The 19,148-nt window shown below is 32.6% G+C and overlaps 2 protein-coding genes across 2 annotated transcripts in view; both read right to left on the reverse strand.

The window, feature by feature from the left end:
* The window catches only part of LOC132740525 (prolow-density lipoprotein receptor-related protein 1-like), a 29,089-nt gene extending 21,068 nt beyond the window's left edge, over positions 1 to 8,021 (reverse strand). The window contains exons 1-9 of the mRNA XM_060728446.1: positions 7,919 to 8,021; positions 6,744 to 6,945; positions 6,152 to 6,409; positions 4,852 to 5,104; positions 3,632 to 3,797; positions 3,044 to 3,154; positions 2,464 to 2,600; positions 1,328 to 1,619; positions 50 to 208 (exon numbers count right to left, since the gene is read on the reverse strand). Coding sequence (XP_060584429.1) covers positions 50 to 208; positions 1,328 to 1,619; positions 2,464 to 2,600; positions 3,044 to 3,154; positions 3,632 to 3,797; positions 4,852 to 5,104; positions 6,152 to 6,409; positions 6,744 to 6,945; positions 7,919 to 8,021 — 1,681 coding nt within the window. The remainder of the gene's footprint in view (positions 1 to 49; positions 209 to 1,327; positions 1,620 to 2,463; positions 2,601 to 3,043; positions 3,155 to 3,631; positions 3,798 to 4,851; positions 5,105 to 6,151; positions 6,410 to 6,743; positions 6,946 to 7,918) is intronic.
* Positions 8,022 to 14,834: 6,813 nt separating this feature from the next.
* Positions 14,835 to 19,148, reverse strand: part of LOC132740523 (low-density lipoprotein receptor-related protein 1-like) — a 30,907-nt gene continuing 26,593 nt past the window's right edge. Inside the window, exons 22-24 of the mRNA XM_060728444.1 lie at positions 19,013 to 19,142; positions 18,197 to 18,334; positions 14,835 to 15,239 (exon numbers count right to left, since the gene is read on the reverse strand). Of these exons, the coding sequence (XP_060584427.1) occupies positions 15,116 to 15,239; positions 18,197 to 18,334; positions 19,013 to 19,142 (392 nt within the window). The 3' untranslated portion in view covers positions 14,835 to 15,115. The remainder of the gene's footprint in view (positions 15,240 to 18,196; positions 18,335 to 19,012; positions 19,143 to 19,148) is intronic.

Below are 19,148 nucleotides of genomic sequence, written 5' to 3' on the forward strand. Positions count from 1 at the left end.
TGGATAAGAAATAATTTAAAGTGTATAATTATACAATAATATATAATACCACTGATATTTCCCGACGCCGACACTATCGCTTCTTTCATATCGTTTTCTATTGGCAAATCTATTGGTCTTCCATAAATAGTATTACTTTCTGTTGCAAAGAAGAAGATTCTTTTTTCCATGTCCATATCAAACATCATGATAAAATCAATCGGTCTGTCTGAAATTAAGTGTATTTTTCTATAATCATAGCCTGCACAAAACCATCTATTTAATCATTAAATCTGTTATTTACCATTTTTCAATCTGATTCTGATCAGTATAACTGATATATTCACATTTGAGCCGTGTCACGACAAATCCAACATAATGGGTTTGCGACCAGCATGGATCCAGACCAGCCTGCGCATCCGCGCAGTCTGATCAGGATCCATGCTGTTCGCTATCAGTTTCTCTACTTGTTATAGGGTTTATAAGCGAACAGCATGGATCCTGATCAGACTGCGCGGATGCGCAGGCTGGTCTGGATCCAAGCTGGTCGCAAACGCATTATGTTGGTTTTGTCATGACGCGGCTCTTTGTATTTTGAACCACAATAAATGCTAGAGAACAAATAAGAACAAAGATCAACAAGGCAAGGCGACGTAGACAGAACGCATCAACCGACAAAACCCAGCCGCACTAGCAGGTTACTTATTACTGTCTTGTGTGTTTTTATTGGTTATTTTCAAACAAGGCGTTGTTTTGATTGGTATATTTTCAAGTAAGGTGATGTTTTCTTTGTTAGTCATACTAGTGCATGTTTCCTTTACAAAAAATATATTTTCTAAGTTCAACCTTAACGCTAAAGCTTTAAAAAGCATACAAGTCAAACAATCATGGTGAAAGTATCGCTTCCATAAGTTTTCAGATATTTTTGGTGGTCATAATGAGTTCATTTTGACTAATACTAATTAAAACACAAATCTAACAAATTTATTTAAAGGTAAGCATTGACACGATTTAAATATGATAACCATGCAGTGTACATCTGCATTCTAGATAAACAACAGGAAGTCCTTCCTACAACAACGGAAGTGAATACTTTTGCGCATTGACACTTATGACTTCAAACCACCATAGCATAGCTGCTGGTTCGGATCTCGTCAGAGACTTAGTATTCTTTGGTTCTACTCAGGTGCCCGTTTGTGCCTGAAAAATGCGGGGGCGCCTGAATTATTAACCAACATTGAAGAGCAAGAAAGTAGCGATATGAGCATTACAGGGTTGGTGCGACGTAAAGCCTAACAAAAACATATGCTCATACAATCATTTATTATGTTATAAAGGACAAATTTACTTGTTGTCACTCTTGTTGAAGGCCGCTGCGTTACTGGAGAAATTGTAGTCTTATTGAGCATCGGTTTTGTAACTGGTCCCGTCCATGCTGTTGGCGTTGTTCTTCTACGTGTATAACGACTAAACCTTGATAATGTCCTAGGTCTAGTATATCTTTGTGTAGAAGGACTGGCTACGTTCGGTTCTGAAGTTACCTGCTTTGCTGTACTTGATAACAAATCCTCTGTTATGCCGACTGGAGGGGTTGATAAAAACGTTTGTCTCTTTTTTCTCTTGAACTTGGAAGGAGAGTCCTATAATGTTTAAAAAAAGTATTAAAGCTTTTTGTTTGAATATCACAAAGAATAAGTCATGTCTGGCGGCTTGGCTTATGGGTTAAGGATTGCTGACCGCATGGGTTTAAACTCTGTCAGGGGCAAGCCGTTGTTTTATTGAGCAAGAAACTTTACATTCATTACTTAGTATTAGTACTGGTTAGTTCCAGGAACAAATTCGGGAGTGTTTTAATAAACTTACAACTTTCAACACTATCGAACTAAAATGAATTTGTATAGACACTGAAAGAAGTCAATTTTTTAATAAATACATACATGTAGTTCTCAAAGAGCAACTATATTTATTGTACGACATAGTCTAAGGTGCTCAAGCCTCTTTACTTATACTAGCAAGAGTCTAAGATAATTATCTTTGTTTGTCACAACCAACCCTCAGGATACTATTCAATTGATAAAAGAAAAGACTTAGGATAACAAAGAAATAGGTCAGAAAACTCCTTGGAAGATGTTTGAACTGCAACCACCGTTAATCCCTGCGTGAATTAAATGGGTTCGAATTACAGGAGTCTGTCAGCAGGAAATGTGGTTTTGGCAGTATTGGTAACACCCGAGGTTAGTGAAAATCCTTTTTACTATTTCGACGCCATTGTACCTTAATGGTATTGGTTCCGTGAAACTAAACAAAACAAATCGGTGCGCTGTAAAACTAAACAAAACAAATTGGTGCGCTGTAAAACTAAACAAAACAAATTGGTGCACTATAAAACTAAACAAAACAAATTGGTGCGCCGTAAAACTAAACAATACAAACTAATAACACACAATTACGATAAAGAATAATAATGTTATACAGTATACTTACTGTAAATGAATATTTAGTTACCACGGTAAATCTGCAATCATACTCATGATCGGCCTGAGCAAACGAGCGAATGTCAGTCAAGCATATATGTGTCTTGTTGGCAACAACAATTGCTTTGTGGTATCCGTCAAAAATCTCTGCAGATAAAAGTATATGTCAAATAGTCAAATAGAGAAAAACGAAATCCCTACAAAATTGAAAATGGTGCAGGCTCGGTTTGATTGAGTCTGTTCATAAGCTAAAAGTTACCGCCCATGTATCCTAGGACCGACTTAAGCAGAATTCAATATGTAAACACGAAAACTGTTGCGAAAGATATTTTATATATTTGAGCGTAGCTAATGTCATCAATATTCTATTTAAATAGAATTATATATGTACCTTTTGAGAACAGGTTTAAACATTTTTATTGTCAAAAAAGAAAGATATACATGTACATATATGCAAACACAATTACAATACAATGGTATTATGGTATTTCAAGTTTGATAATTCCTTAAACATATATCATATGTTTAATATTACATGATAACAATCCAGTAAAGCATAAACAAGATATTGTAATTTAGAACCACGTTACCTTTACATTTTCCAGTATTAACATCTAATTCAAAACCTTCCGAACATACACATTCAGCACCGGTTTTGGTAGATATGCACATATGGTCACAGTTCTTCTCGGCACAATAATCTAAAATAAATATCATAAGAATAAGTATAATAATAAATAAATTTTAGTAAGAAAGGCATACAAGTATAAAAATAGAAATATAGGTAAAGGGCGGGCAATATTTATTTACTAGAATTGGTTGCGTTTTTAGTCATTAAACTATTGGTTAATTTGAAGAAGAAGTAAAGAGTATAACGGCGAGATTGGAAATGCTGCAGATTCGGTTAAATTGAGACTTTTCATGAACATTATTGGTAAATACAAGCTACCGTCAACACTCCCTAGCACCGGCTAAAGCAGAGTTTAACATTGTCACACAAAAATTGTAACATTTCTAATTTGGAAACATCTGCAGATGCGTTCAGACTGCGTTTATCGTGGAACCTTTAAAATTACTGCGGTAATGACTTCGATGTCTTTTGTGACGTAATATCGTTCTGAAACATTTACAAAATATATGTTAATTAACAAAATATTTATTTGATAATTTCACATAACCTTTTTCTTTCAATGGTTGTTTTTCCTCTGAGTAGACTGCTAAACCATAGAATATTTCAGGAAATATTTTGATTATAGTTGATTCCTGTTTTCCTAGGTGGATACCTTTGGTTGTGTTCAAAGTATAAATGTATCCACTTTGAATATCACTGATGTACACAACATCCTGAAATATAACCAAGTGAGACGCCTACTAAACACATTAAAACATTTGCTTCAACCTCAAATATATAGTTCTTTCATTACACTGACGGACAAATTTCTAATTCTTGTTCGTGTTCTTGTGATGATTAGTAAAGAAAATTTAGCATTCAACAATCTCTTGCAAATAGATTATACATGTATACATATCAACGTACATGAAATTTTGGCAACTACCGTAAAAAGTTTGATATAACACCACTGAACGTTCTTCATATTTTGGGATTGCTAAAAAGCAACACGCCTCCAGATTCATGTTTATTTTCATGAAAATTCTGGAAATGTTGTTTAAAAGTTAAAAAATTGTGAGGTGAACAAATTAAGTATATTTGCATGTTGCAAACGGCTCTTTCAATCGACGAAAATTACCCAAAAGTGGTCAACATATGTAAAAACAGCCCTTACTGCGTTAGTAACACAGTAGAAATATGGTGATAACATACTGCAAAATCAGTCTAAAACTGCATATAACATGTAAAATATAACTTGAATCTTGAATATTTTTACCTTTCTTATAATTTCAGTACATTTTTCTCAATAATGGTTTTCTTGAAATATTTTGGCTCATCTGGAGGCGTGCAGCTTTAAAGTGACATTTTGACCATAAAATAGTAAATAGAGTATGTTCATGTAAAATTCAAAATTGCTTTTTTCTTTGTCATATTTGTTTTCAATTTCATAAAAAATCGTCATGTGAATAATCAATAAACATTATTTGGACAATATCAGTATAGTTCAATTTATTAAAAGAATAGGGCAGACTTTTCATGTTTTCGGCTGCTTTTTTATATTTTACCCTATACATTTTTCATTATCAATTGTTCATCAATTGCCATTGGAATTGTCAATTCTTTTTAAATGTGCATCTATTTTTTTTCTCGGTCCGACAATGAAAAACATGAGCATGTGAACATTAGACTTTATGTGAAATAAAACAATATCAAAAGACTAATGTTCAAAAGATGCATGTAACAAAAATTGAGTTTTTCATTACATACATTAACATCCAAAGGTCTTACCCTAAAAATTGCCAAATCGAAAAGCCCTGAATTCGGAATTTTCTGAATTGTCATTACGTCATTACCATCATATGTCGACGAAAGAATGGATTCTGATAAAGAATCTATCCAATAGATACGTTTGTCAAATATGTCTGCTTCAAGAGTCAATGGTGACTGCAAATGTTTCGAAACTATGGTATGACGATTGTCTCCTTTTAAATCCGAGCGTTCTATTTTTGGATGTTTTCCATTATCCGACCAAAACAGCAGTCTGCAAATGTATGAATGCTTTCAAACTTCTGTCTAATAAGAATTAATAGTATTGCCATATTTTGGTTCAGTATTTAACTGCAAAACGGATAAAGAAAGTTTTTGCTCTTACAAATTGAGAAATTCATTAAAATTAAAACATATGATAATTATTTTGTAAAATCATTTGAAACATATGATAACAAGATATGTTTGTAAAACATGTATTCCTCATATCGGTAGCCAATTAGTTACGTGGTCAGGTTATTATGACCGACTTTTAACATAGTGACCAAAAAATCAATAGGGGTTATCTACTGGTCATGAGTAGTCACTAGGTCATTGAGATGTAAAGGTTGTGTGCAGCAATTTTATGACAAAGTTATCACAAATCTTACCAAATCATATATATGATCATGCATAAATTTTATGAATCATGTAGGCCTCCTTAATTACAGCCAATTTGTTATATTACATAAGACCTTGAAATGTGTATACCAAAAGCGTTTTTATTTTAATAAAAATATCAATTAAGGCAAACTCAGTTGTCGATTATTTATTGATCAGAGACCGTTTTACCTATGAGGTCAATGTGGCCTTGACCTTTGACCCCTTGACCCTAAAATCAATAGGGGTCATCTACCGGCCATGTACAATCATAACACCAACCTAGGTCTAAACGTTCTTTAGTTATTGATCGGGAACAGCGTTAACTACACGGTCAATGTGACCTAGGTCAAAGTGCCCTTGAGCCCAAAATCAATAGGGGTCATTTACTGGTCATGTACAATCATCATACTGAATTTGAAATTCCAAAGCCTAAGCGCACTTTAGTTACTGATCGGAAACCATTTGGTCTACGGCCCGACTGACCGGCAGTCAAATGCAAAGCAATATACCCCCACGTTCCATTTCTTTGAAGGGGGCATACTTAGTTTGTAGATTTATTTGAAACATATGAAAAATTATTTTGTAAAATTATTTGATACATATTACAATTATTTTGTAAAATCTTGATGTATGTATTACGCTTCAGCTTTGCATTACAGATTTTAAATTTTATATTTACCCTTCAAGTGGATCAATTGTTAATCCGTCTGGTGCTTCTAGATGGGTATCAACAACTATCTTGTAATAATCCATATCTATCTTGTCACTTTCACCAGGTGCTGCTACTATCCAGCGAAATTTAGAGTCACTCCAGTACACTGTATGGGATAGCCAGTCAACTGCTACTTGAATATTACCTCTAGAGACACCCATATGTATATTTTGGAATTTCATATCGGTAAGGTCTTTGCTAAAGTTTGTACCAACCACTATTGTTCTGTTAAATGTAAGAGACAGTGTTATTTTTAAGGTCAAGGAAATACATTTCTGTGGATCTTTGGATCAATCAATATGACATTTTACTACATAACATATTAGTTAAAATGAACTAAGATTTTAGAAAAGCAATCGATAAGTAGAATCAAGGAAGTTATTAAGGTGTTATTGCATAAGTTGATTAATAAAAACCAGACCTAGTAAACTCTTTGGTTTGGGTTGTTTGGAAAAAGACTGCGTCTCATTGCGTTGACTGATCGAAATGGTTTATTCTTTATTCTTATTTAACATATTAAGCTGCAAGTGAGTTACTGTTAATGTCTGTAATTGTATACCTTAGATGGTATTCATACATATAGATACACTTTGTTCTGTAGTCTACATCAATGCTGACGAAATGAATGTTTCTGTTGGAAAAAGTAACCCCTGGTACAGTACCAGAGTAATTCTCATGGCCTGGAAATACTGGTAAATGCCGAAGCTGAACCGGAGTTCGCCAACCATATCTATTCAGAGTGGTAACAATCAGGCCACGTTCTGAAAGAACAAAACCTTTACTATTTCCACTTATCATATCTTTTTCTAGAATTGATTAAATCAACAGTGTTTTCCCTTGATATGCTACTATAATAAAAAAAATGATGCTAAATACATAAATACATGCAAATTTTAAATCTATTTAATGGCGCAAAATAAGCCTATTTTTCTGCGGTTTTTAAATCTTCGGTGTCCTTTTGAACCACAGAATAGCAGAAATATATTTACCCCAGAAAAAGTACTTATACCCCATGTTACTTAGTGTCGATTAGTGTTTTAAGTTATTTTTTTTGTCCAACTAGAATGTATTATTTGAAATGAATCGTAACACAATTATTTTGGTGTATCGGCTAACTATTAATTAGTCTATTAAATCGACTGTTTATAAAAAAATCTCAAATAGTGTTCATATAAGTAAGTATTTACCAAATGAAATTTAAATTACCAATTTAATTTAGTAAATGCCTACTAATAAATTCCTAACCTATACATAAAATAATTGAAATATTAATAGATAAATAACTTGTAATTTATTTTAATTCCGTCATAGCAAATAATATTGAATTTTAGTTTTTGGTGGTCGATCATAGTTTTGAATAAATAATTATCTTAATATTACCATGAATCTTACTAATAATGACAAAACATACTAACAAGGGAATAATACATTATTGTATTATATGATAATGATACAAATAAAGATCGATGATGATGATGTTGATGATGATGGAGCAGAGGATGAAGAAGAAGATGATGATGCTTCTACTGCTGTTGCTGCAGTTACTGCTGCTGCTGATGATAATGATGATGACGGTGGTGGTGGTGGTTGTGGTGGTGATGATGTAAAAATTATAAAATATTGACAAAAGATATAAATGATAATCCTATGTATGGTCAAAATAATAGGTTAAACCTGTTTGGATTATAATTGCTCTTCAAGTTTATATGAATTGGTAATGCATATTAAGCCTACCTTCCGGCCATGTTTCTGGGTCTGTTGTTTGTCCGTTACTGCCAAGAAATATCCCGACCATGAGTGTGGTAACGAAAAACATTGCTTTCATCATGTAACACATTTTGATATTTAACAATTTTTGTAAGATCCTAAATATCTAGGTAATCCAATGAAAGCTTCATTTACCATTCCAATCAACTTTCGTACCTTTATTGTCTTAAACAGTTAAAAGATAGTCAATTAGATGAACAAACAGGCGTTTTTTCCACATCGTAGTTTGTTATATTGGTAAATATACCGTTATAAAACCCACAATGTATTTGCACTATACAGCATGCGTCTGCTCAAAACTTGCTCTTTGAGGTTAAAACTAAATTTTCGGTTTAATTTCCTTTCAGGTAAAAATAATCCATTTCTTTCAACTACTTAGCTCTTCATTGCTAAATATGTAGTAGATATAAGCCGAAAACTGTCCAATATGTAAAATATAATATTTCGTGAGGCGCGTAGCGCCGATGGGAATTCAATATTTTACTTATTGATAAGTTTGAGGCTTAATTACTTATCTTTATCTTTATCTAAAACTACTACTTTTGCTATCAAATATCATGTTATCCATCAAAGCATTAGAAATACTGCATTTTTGTGCTAAAAATGTACAATTTAAATGTTTTAGAAATTATCTTTTTACTTGGAAATACCCTATAGGTAGCCTCTTGAATAATCAGATGTCCGTAGCATGAAATTTTTGTGTTTTTTTTAAATGTGACCAATTATGTACCTGAACACAATGATATACACAAAATATACCAGTTACACAAATTGTGGACTTGCACGCATACAGTATACATCAATTTACATTGGTAATTTTTACCCAAAAAAGTGAAATGTAAAGTTTTCAAATTTGTTATAAATATCTGATATTTTGAATGATTGACTGAGATAATTAATGTCCTTTGATAAGGATTTATACTGATTATTTAGTATAGGGTATTTTGTATGGATTTTCAATTGAGATTTTATTTTAATTTTTGTTTTTATTTTACTATATCTGTTTACCACATATCCTAGACTTTTAGACTATAACAATGTACATAATATTCACTGTTAGACACTTTATTAGTGAAAAATTGCTGTTATTCAGTATCTGATTCAAATTTATTAGAGCTTATTCTCCATATTGTATATTATTCTCTTTCATTTGAATACCAACCGTGACAAAATGTTTTATACGTATAACTAGTTGATGTATATCGAGATACATGTAAATGTATATTAAGTTAAATCAAATTTTCTTCTTTTCTGTTTACCACAACTTTCAACAATTCACGGGTGTAAACTGTTGTGTAAACTTGTGTTATTGTGAATTTTGGATATTTACATAACAAAATGATACTTTCTTATTTTTCATTTAATATTTGTCATACCACAAGAGTCTGAAATGTTTTTATATAAATGTAAAACATATATGTAGTGAAATATAACCGCTTTTGTTTATTTATTTTCTCTGTTACGTTTATTTGAAAAGCTGAACTAACTGAAACACTTCGTACATACAATGAAGCAAATCCAGTATTATTGTAAACTAAATGTATGTACATGTTTAAAAACGAGAAAGAAAACGGGAAAGTTAGGCAAGAAATTAAACCATTTAAACATTGCCATCGAAATCATATCCTTGCACTTACACCCCGTCCTTTCACTGAAGAAGCGTAAACAATTATACAGTACGATTTTAAGAGTCAGTAGTCTTGAAGATAGTATTCGTGAAATGAGCAAAGAATTCATCGGTGTTAGCATTACTTTATCGCATATAATAGTTATTGTGTTTTCTTTTTTTTTTTTTTGGTAAAATTTTGTTAAATGCGTTATGGGTTGTGTTCCTCATTTTTACATTTACATTTTTCTTATTTTTGATTTGGATAAAATTCGATAGTCCTGTGGTCATACAAACTTCTTTCACTACACGACAGGCTGTCAAATATCAATTTGCTACAATATTAATAGTGGACTTACACAATAATATTGGACGCCTACCTGTACTGTATTAAAAACACAGTACGGAGAGGACAATGGAATGACGTCATAGTAGTAATTTACATTTTAATAGGTATTCCCAAGCTTGAATTATTTATAGCAGATTATCGGCAGCCAGAATCACCCAATGGCATTGTAACGTTTATATTTGACTTCTGTATAATATAAATCTAAATATCTTGTTAAATAAATTAACTATGCTTTAATTTTTTCGTGAGCTGATTTTTCAGAAAGTATTATCTAGTCTATTTTATGATACAAGTTGAGTATTTAAAAATGAATCTATCGTCTGATAAAATTTTTAAAGTTTTAAAAAATTTTACTTTCGCTATTTCAACAAAAATGGAAACTCTTGTACATTAATATATATGCCTTTTTTCCTGTCGAATTTCCACGAAAATTTCTTAACTGGTACACATTTTCCCCTTTACCGATTTATTGTCGAAACATTCCTATTTTTCATTTTTAGCGAAATTCCATGGAATATTCAATAATTAAACTATCGATTTAGATTTAAGCACAACTGAACATGATTTCGACACTTTTAAATCCAATCTTAAATGGTATACACTGGACTTTCAAGTGACAACACTCTTAAATCCGTTGCTTTATTCCTTAAACATAACTGAAACGGAATAAGACATTCCTCAATATTGCACAATTCATTTATAAGACGCAAAATACAGACTAGATATACGAAAAAAAAAGAAACGAAAGAGGAATTGGACCTTTTAACAACCGTTTAATATAAACCTTTTTGGAAGAAATGATACTTAAATGAAGGAAACGAACCTACTTTAGAAATTAGATAATGTGTAATTAGGTGAAACTAGTACGTATTCATGTTTACTAAATAATTGGATATGTAGATGCTGTGGCATTGTGGTATGTAATTTTAAGATTTAATTTATAATCCCCTTCTGCTGTACATCGTGGGAATTATACATGTATGAAAAGTACAAAAAGAGATATACTAGACAAATTGTGCTACTTAACATCTTTTTTTAAACCTTGTTGTCGGATAGTCCAATAACCTTTTGGCCAGTTGAGGTGAAACAAACTTTGAAAATATATTTAATTGACCGAAAACTGAAATACCCATTGGTATGACTGCAGACTGTCCTCTGATGACATTTTTGCACTGACACCGTTTAAAACTGTATTAACTTTCACGTTTATGCATGGACATTATATACAGTTAAATTACAAAGTAAATAATTGAATAAATTATTTATTAAGTGATATTTATATGATAAAGAAAGAGACCTACAGAAAGAGAGAAAAAAAATATTTTTTGTCATACGATGTATTTTAATTTACATATCATATAAAATCAAGTTAAGCTGTTTGTCTGTATTCAGGTGACAAAAATAGTTCTTTATTCATTTTATTTTTATTTATTTATTAATTTATTAATATATTTATTTATTATCTATTTATTTATTATTTTAGGCGTGCATAAATACTAACCTCTGAAGAGCAACCCTTTGCAGAGCAACGCACTCTGCAATTTTAACTTTTTCTTAACTTAGACTGCACAAAATATTTAACTTTACCTTAACTTAGACTGCACAAAATATTTAACTTTACCTTAACATAGACTGCACAAAATATTTAACTTTACCTTAACTTAGACTGCACAAAATATTTAACTTTACCTTAACATAGACTGCACAAAATATTTAACTTTACCTTAACTTAGACTGCACAAAATATTTAACTTTACCTTAACATAGACTGCACAAAATATTTAACTTTACCTTAACTTAGACTGCACAAAATATTTAACTTTACCTTAACTTAGACTGCACAAAATATTTAACTTTACCTTAACATAGACTGCACAAAATATTTAACTTTACCTTAACTTAGACTGCACAAAATATTTAACTTTTCTGGAGCAGGAATTCTCTTAGCAACCAAAATATTTGCTCTGCAAAGGGTTTTACTGTATACATGTATTTAAATTTAGCTAAGATTATACAACGCAAATATACTGTTTGAACATGTGATGAAAGAAAATAAACTTATATGAATATATAATATACGTGCAAAAATGACGATTAAACGTTGTTTCCAATAGTTTTTCCTAAAACATATTGAACTTACTTTGAAATAAGAAATAATTATGTTTAATTTGAACTATCAATATTTATATGCATGAAGACTTTAGTAACATAAATAAGGTAATCGAAAAGAATTTTTGCGTGTTTGTTTGTTGTTTTTTTTTGTTTTTTTGTTTTGTTGGGATTTTTGTTGTTGTTGTTTTTATAGTTTGGTAAAAAAATACAATATTCCGTACTCAAACGGAGACTAAAATTAAACCATACGTGTACATAGTACGTTAACTCAGCTTCTTACACTGCGCCTTTAGAAATTTGTCCAAACATGTGCTCCGAGACTGACGCTGATATTATAAGTCATACAATTTACATGTTTTCTGAAATTAATTTGTACTGTATACCAGTGACGGTTTGATGTGTATTGATAAAAAGCTATCAAATTTGTGTTTTACCCATAAAAAACTCTAAAGAATGGTATGTTACCTCATGTGATACCTTGATACAATGTTCAGACATTTAAATGACCTTTTGTATTATTCTAAAATCATATGTGACCGAGTTAGTGTGAAGGGATGATTTAGGCAAGATATGGGTATTTAATTTAAAGTACATATCAACTCTACTTAGAATATAGCATTACAGGTATACGCTTAAAAAGTACTAGTATTAAATATTTACGACGTTATGCTTTCTTTATAAGTAAGACTGTATCAAAGTGTTTAGTCCGGTTTTATGTGAGCGTTATTGTATCTTTATTTGAAAATTAGCAGGGAAATCCTGAATAAATTATTAGTTATAAAGATTTTTTTGGACATGTTATTTTACCCTATATAAAACGGTTGTTTGCATATATTAATGAAGCCGCTAGAAATCTTTACAACGAATTTATAATACAATGTACAGCAAACTTTCTTGATGAGAGAGAAAAATGACATTTTTTAATAAATTGACAGCACATAAACGTCACAATTATCCAATGATAAGCGACGTTACAAACGTGCAGTACTATAAAATACCAACACGGAAAATATAAAACACATCCTAGAGTTTCAGTAATTCAGAAATAACTTTATGCTTAATTCAAGTTTCTATTAATTTCTCTCTAAATACTTCCAGTGATGGTTAATACTGTCTTTGAAAACGCACACCCAAATATAAATTTACGTGAGAATAGCAGTTCAAACTGTATGATGAGTGATGTTAGATGTTAGACGAGTGTCGTATTGTTGAGAACTATTTTAATTACCAGGCAGTCTTCAGAATTAGGTTATTTCACGTATTTTATAATTTTCTATGTGATATATAAATTCAAAAGAAGAGAGGTAGTCCGTGCCGATGCAAAACCGAAAGTAGGGTGTTTTTATTAATTTTACATTTATTTTTGACAATATACTGCCATTTGCCCAAAGATGATATGTAAATGAACATATTAAATATGTATGATGCATATATAATCAAGCCACAGGTTCATTTCAGCCCGAAAAATATGTCGAGGTGATGGCGAGGCAAGACATGTCGATTTTTTGTAGCTTATTGTGAAGTTACAGTACATGAAAAACGTGCACATGACAAATTAGCACATAAATAAAACATTCTAGTGTTCCGTGGTATACATCTATTCCACGTGTCAAACCTCCTTTCCTTATTACAATGAAATTTTTCTGGATTGTTATCCATCGCTGGTTTGTTTTAGCAGAGAATGACCTGTGCTTATGCAGTACCGTTTGAGCAGATTTCGCAAAGAGGGTACCGATATGGATATGCACTGTGAATTTATTGATTGTCTCTTATGGTGGAAGGTTTGCCTTTACGGGTTTAGTTAATGCATCCGTTCAAATTATTGGAGTCTTGCATCTCTTAGCTCCAGCAGGTGAGGTGGTTTTGACCCCATGGTGTTGCTAAAGGTTTGTAACAACAAAGGTTAGCCAAAATTATCTTTTCTGTTTCGGCGCCATGACATAAACTGTGTAGTAAGCCAGAAAAACAGAAACAAACAAACAAACAAAACTTTGTTGATTTACTTTGCTGTCTGTCTCATTCCTTTTAAATTCCATACTTAAGTTTGCGCCCTTTACAAAATAATATATGACTGCCAGCAATAGATAACAACACTTAATGTCATTAATTCTTTCTTCAACAGACATAATTTTTATAAAGGTTTTTTTAAGAAATTTAAGCGTTTAGATCTAATAAATAAAACTATGGAAATCCTCTTGTCCTTATTTATTCATACTTACCTATACATCTTACATCTCAAAGCTAATACAGGGATTTTTTAACGTCAATGACACTGTAAACGTCTGTTGATGCCATTTCCAAAATGAGGATTAGAGTTGCTTCGTCATGTGGGCGGTCAATTATAGTTTTTCTAACAAAATTTCATTGACTTATAATAACTCTATATTCTTTTGTATTACATTTTATTGCATACAATTTTATAAAGCAAGAAGGATATGAAAAGTAATGCGGAAATCTTAACAGAACGTGTATAGTACCCTTTAGATCTATATGAATCTGTTAAAAACAATGTGTTTCAACAAGTTCAAGTTTGTAATATGCAAGTGCTTAAAGAGAGTAAAGCGATACCGGGAAACTACATGTACAAGCATTTGTTTGGCTCGCAAGAGTATTTTGTAAGGAAACATTTTATTCGTTTTAGTGGAGCAAGACAGCAAAGATATTCTCTGTTATGATATAGTGTTTTTAGTTGTTGTTTTAAATTCAAAGTGTAAATCCAGGTATATAACTTACACCCTTGTATTTAATATACAAGAGCAATTTGAATCTTGCCTACAGCTAATAACACGCCTGTATGATTTATACATTTACGGAACATGCATGGCACTTTAGAAGTAAACGCTTAACATATTTCAGAATGTACACTGGTCTTTATTATTTCCTTTTAAGAGCAGAATCACACGCCATTCTCTCCTTTACACTGTTAATAGTAAAAAAAGTTTCAATTCCAGTCAAAACAAACATACATCGTCATATCCGCATATAAGTACTTAGCCAATCAGCTTTAGCGATTCGGTCATATATATGTTAATTATTATCAGCCAATAAGCGTCGACGTATTATTTTTAGATTTTATGGTTATTGCTGTTTCAGCCAATCAGTGTATGAGACAGTTTTTGTCTTTAGGGATTACGTGTTGCGAGACTGCCGGCAACGGTTCGTTATTATACAACGGGTTGACCATACTTGTAGAGACCGTCTCTTCTGTGATATCGTTTAATCTGAAAATAGGAAACAAAACGATTCATGTACACTTAGCGAGAAAAGCTCGATTATGCTTCCAACATTCAGTTAGGCCACCCTCACTTAATTCGTTGTTTACTGTTTGCAAACGTATACTCACTTGGAATACACAAATGATAAAATATTTGTCATTCAGTGTATTACAATTATGTAGCTCTACTTTGTATTAAATCCGCAATGTCACGTTCAAGTAATTGCTAAAGTATTAAGTACATTTCTGGTATACCCAAACCTATAATGAATGTATAGCCACTCATAAGGGTAAAAAGATCAAGTGGACTGAAACAGTTTAAGTTACTTTATATACTACAGTATGACGAGTGTCTATAGCTATGATATAGCTATAATCATTTAACAAATAGTGTAAAACACAACTTTACACTAGTTATAACGTATTACTGGTTAATTTTTATACGCCCGTTTGAAAAACGGGACGTATTATGGGAACGCCCCTGGCGAGCGGGCGGGCGGCGTCCAATTTTGTCCGGAGCATATCTCCTACATGTATGGAGGGATTTTAATGAAACTTCATATAAATGTTCACCACTATGAGGAGCAGTGTCGCGCACATGAACCAGGTCTCTAGGTCAAAGGTCAAGGTCACACTTAGAGCTCATTGAAAAATGCTTGTCCGGAGCAAAACTTCCACATGTATAGAGGGATTTCAATATTACTTGGCACAAATGTTCACCATTGTGAGGCGGAGTGTCGCGTGCAAGATTCAGGTCCTTGCGACCAAGGTCAAGGTCACACTTAGAGGTCAAAGTTCAGATAAAAATATGAAGATGTGTATATGGACCATTTAGTCATCATTTATTGAGGATTGTAACACAAATGGTCATTATCAAGACTATGGCTGTGATACATATAATTTAGGTCAATATATACAAGGTCAAGGTCACTAAAGATGATGAAATATCCAGATTTTGTAAAATAGAATTTAATCAAAGGGAGACAACAAAGTTATTACTTTTGTTCATAAATGACTTACACAATTACTCCCCTTGATCTATTTTCTAAAAATAGAATTTAATCAAAGGGCATGAAATAATCCTCTTTCTTGGACTTGAGTATGTTGTAAAGAATGTAACATTTATTTACACATGTTTCATTCATTGGTCAAGATACTTAACTGTGATAACTATGGTGTTCTGTAGACTTGGTATTTGTTCATAAAGATCATACAGTAATTACCTTATCAAATGTAGATACTTTCTCATAGAAATTTAATTATATTTTAATTTTCAAGTAAATATCAGTTCAGCTCATTCAAAGATTAAGAATTGTAATGAAATGTATTTCCCTAGAATAAAATCTTAAATCAGAATTTTTTAGTTATTAAATTACATGTACTTTTTATACGCCCGTTTAAAAAAAGATAAAAATATGAAGATGTGTATAGGGACGATTTAATCATCATTTATTGAGGGATTGTAACACAAATGGTCATTATAATGACTACGGCTGTGACACATGTACTTTAGGTCAATATATGCAAGGTCAAGGTCATTAAAGATGGTGAAATATCCAGATTTTGTCTGGAGCATATCTCCTACATGTATGGAAGAATTTTTATAATACTTTATGGAAATGCTCACCACCATGATATGTATTGCTCCATGCATGATCCAGGTCTCCAGGTCAAAGGTCAAGGTCACACTTAGAGCTCATTGAAAAACGCTTGTCCGGAGCAAAACTTCTACATTCATAGGGGGGTTTTCAATATAACTTGGCACAAATGTTCACCATTGTGAGGCTGAGTGTCGCATGCAAAATTCAGATCCCTGCGACCAAAGTCAAGGTTACACATAGAGGTCAAAGTTCAGATAAAAATTTGAAGATGGTTATAGGGACCATTTAGTCATCATTTATTGATGGATTGTAGCACAAATGGTAACTATCATGACTACAGGTGTTACACATTTAATGTAGGTTAATATTTGCAAGGTCAAGGTCACTGGAGATGATTAAATATCCAGATGTTGTCCGGAGCATATTTTCTACATGCATGGAGGAATTTTAATGTTACTTTTATAGAATTGTTCACCACCATGAGACGTAGTGCCCTGCACATAAACCAAGTCTCTAGGTCAAAGGTGAAGGTCACAGTTAGAGCTCATAGAAAAACACTTGTCTGGAGCAAAACTTCTAGTTCTACATGCATAGAGGGATTTCAATATAATTTGGCACAAATGTTCATCATTGTGAGGCTGAGTGCCGTGCATAAAATTCAGGTCCCTGCGACCAAGGTCAAGGTCACACATTCTGTGCATATCTTCCCTACTGATTTGTTTTAAGGTTCATTTAACAACACAGTGCCAAGAATAAAAACTTGCTTGCTAGATAACACTTATCCATAATGCCCCCATCTCCATCTAAAGCTTTTTCGTAAACGGGCGTATTTTGTGACTATGGCACCCTTGTTTTTTAATTGCGTTTATTTAAGGTCGCCGCCGGAAAGCCCATATGGGCGACCGTACACTCAAGTCGGGCCATCCTAGAGCGTCCCGCCGAGATTTTTTCGTCGATTTTTTTCCAGCTTTATTGCAGAGGAAGACCCCAGGTGCCCCTCAGGGCATTATTTCAGGCACGAGCGGGCACCTGGGTAGAGCCACCGACCTTCCGTAAGCCAGCTGGATGGCTTCCTCACATGAAAGATTTCGACCCGAGTGAGGATCGAACCTACAGCGGTGAGGGACCTGTGATCTCAAGTCAGCGACCTTAACCACTCGGCCACGGAGTTACTGGTTAATGTGGTGTTTTATGTAGATTTATTGCCTTATTCTTCCATTGGGATAATGACATTTAATTATATTCCATATACCCTCATTAGGCTAAGTAGGAAAAGGTGTCCTACGAATAGTAAATGGGTAACCTAAATATACTCTTAGTTGTGGCCCGTGGGTAAACAAATACTTTATTAAGCCATATATACTTAGGTTGAATGTAGCCAGCACTTATTTCAGAATCTCGTCTGCGGTCGTCATCTAAATCATCACGAAGATATTTGGGCTCTTTTTGGTACGCTACAGATCCACCGCTTTCTGTAGATCTCCTTCTTCCTCGAATTAATCTAAGATAAACATATATAATAAATCTTTAAAAGCATTCTCTATCCTTTTGTCAGATATACAAACTAAACCTTAATATAACCTCTTCTGTATTTTAACTGTTTTAAGATAAACTTTACAGCTTATTATTTTTTCTCTTTTTAAACAGAAATTGTACTTTCGATTTCGTCACAATGAGGTTTTATAGACATAAAATCAAAATAATTTTGGTCGTATGAACACCAAAGTAAAAACGGGAGCCCATATGAAACCAATCTAATTTACGCAATGTAACTACTTCTGTTTTTATGAAATTTATGAAATGCAGCTTTAATTTTTTAATATCTTGCATAATTTATGTAAAAAATGTACCATTCATGTAAAGCATTTGTTAATTCCGCGTATTTATTTAGTGTATTGAATATAATGTCAATCAAAATGGTTGCCAGTAATCGGACTAGTAATCTTAGGATCGCTGATCGCGTGGGTTCAAACCCCATCAGGGGCAAGCCGTTGTGCCCTTGAGCAAGAAACTTTACATGCATTTCTTAGTACTGGTTGATTCCAGGAACGGATTCGAGAGTGTTTCAATAACCTTATAGCTTCCAACATAATCAACTAAAACAAATTTGTATAAACTAAAATGGCTGCCACTTATATCAAGGGAGCTAACTATTGAATAAATGGAGACTATCCATTACCTGTGAATTAGAACAGCTACAACAACACACAAAACAAACACGAGAACTGCACAAATTATAACCACTAAAAGAACGTCAGTCTTCTTCCAAGTGTCTTCTTCTTCTTTCTGCGCTCCTTGAGCAGTCTTTTCTAATA

This window comes from Ruditapes philippinarum, unplaced genomic scaffold (assembly GCF_026571515.1).
Source record: "Ruditapes philippinarum isolate M1 unplaced genomic scaffold, ASM2657151v2 ctg3650_1_1_1_1, whole genome shotgun sequence".
Taxonomy (NCBI): Eukaryota; Metazoa; Mollusca; class Bivalvia; order Venerida; family Veneridae; genus Ruditapes; species Ruditapes philippinarum.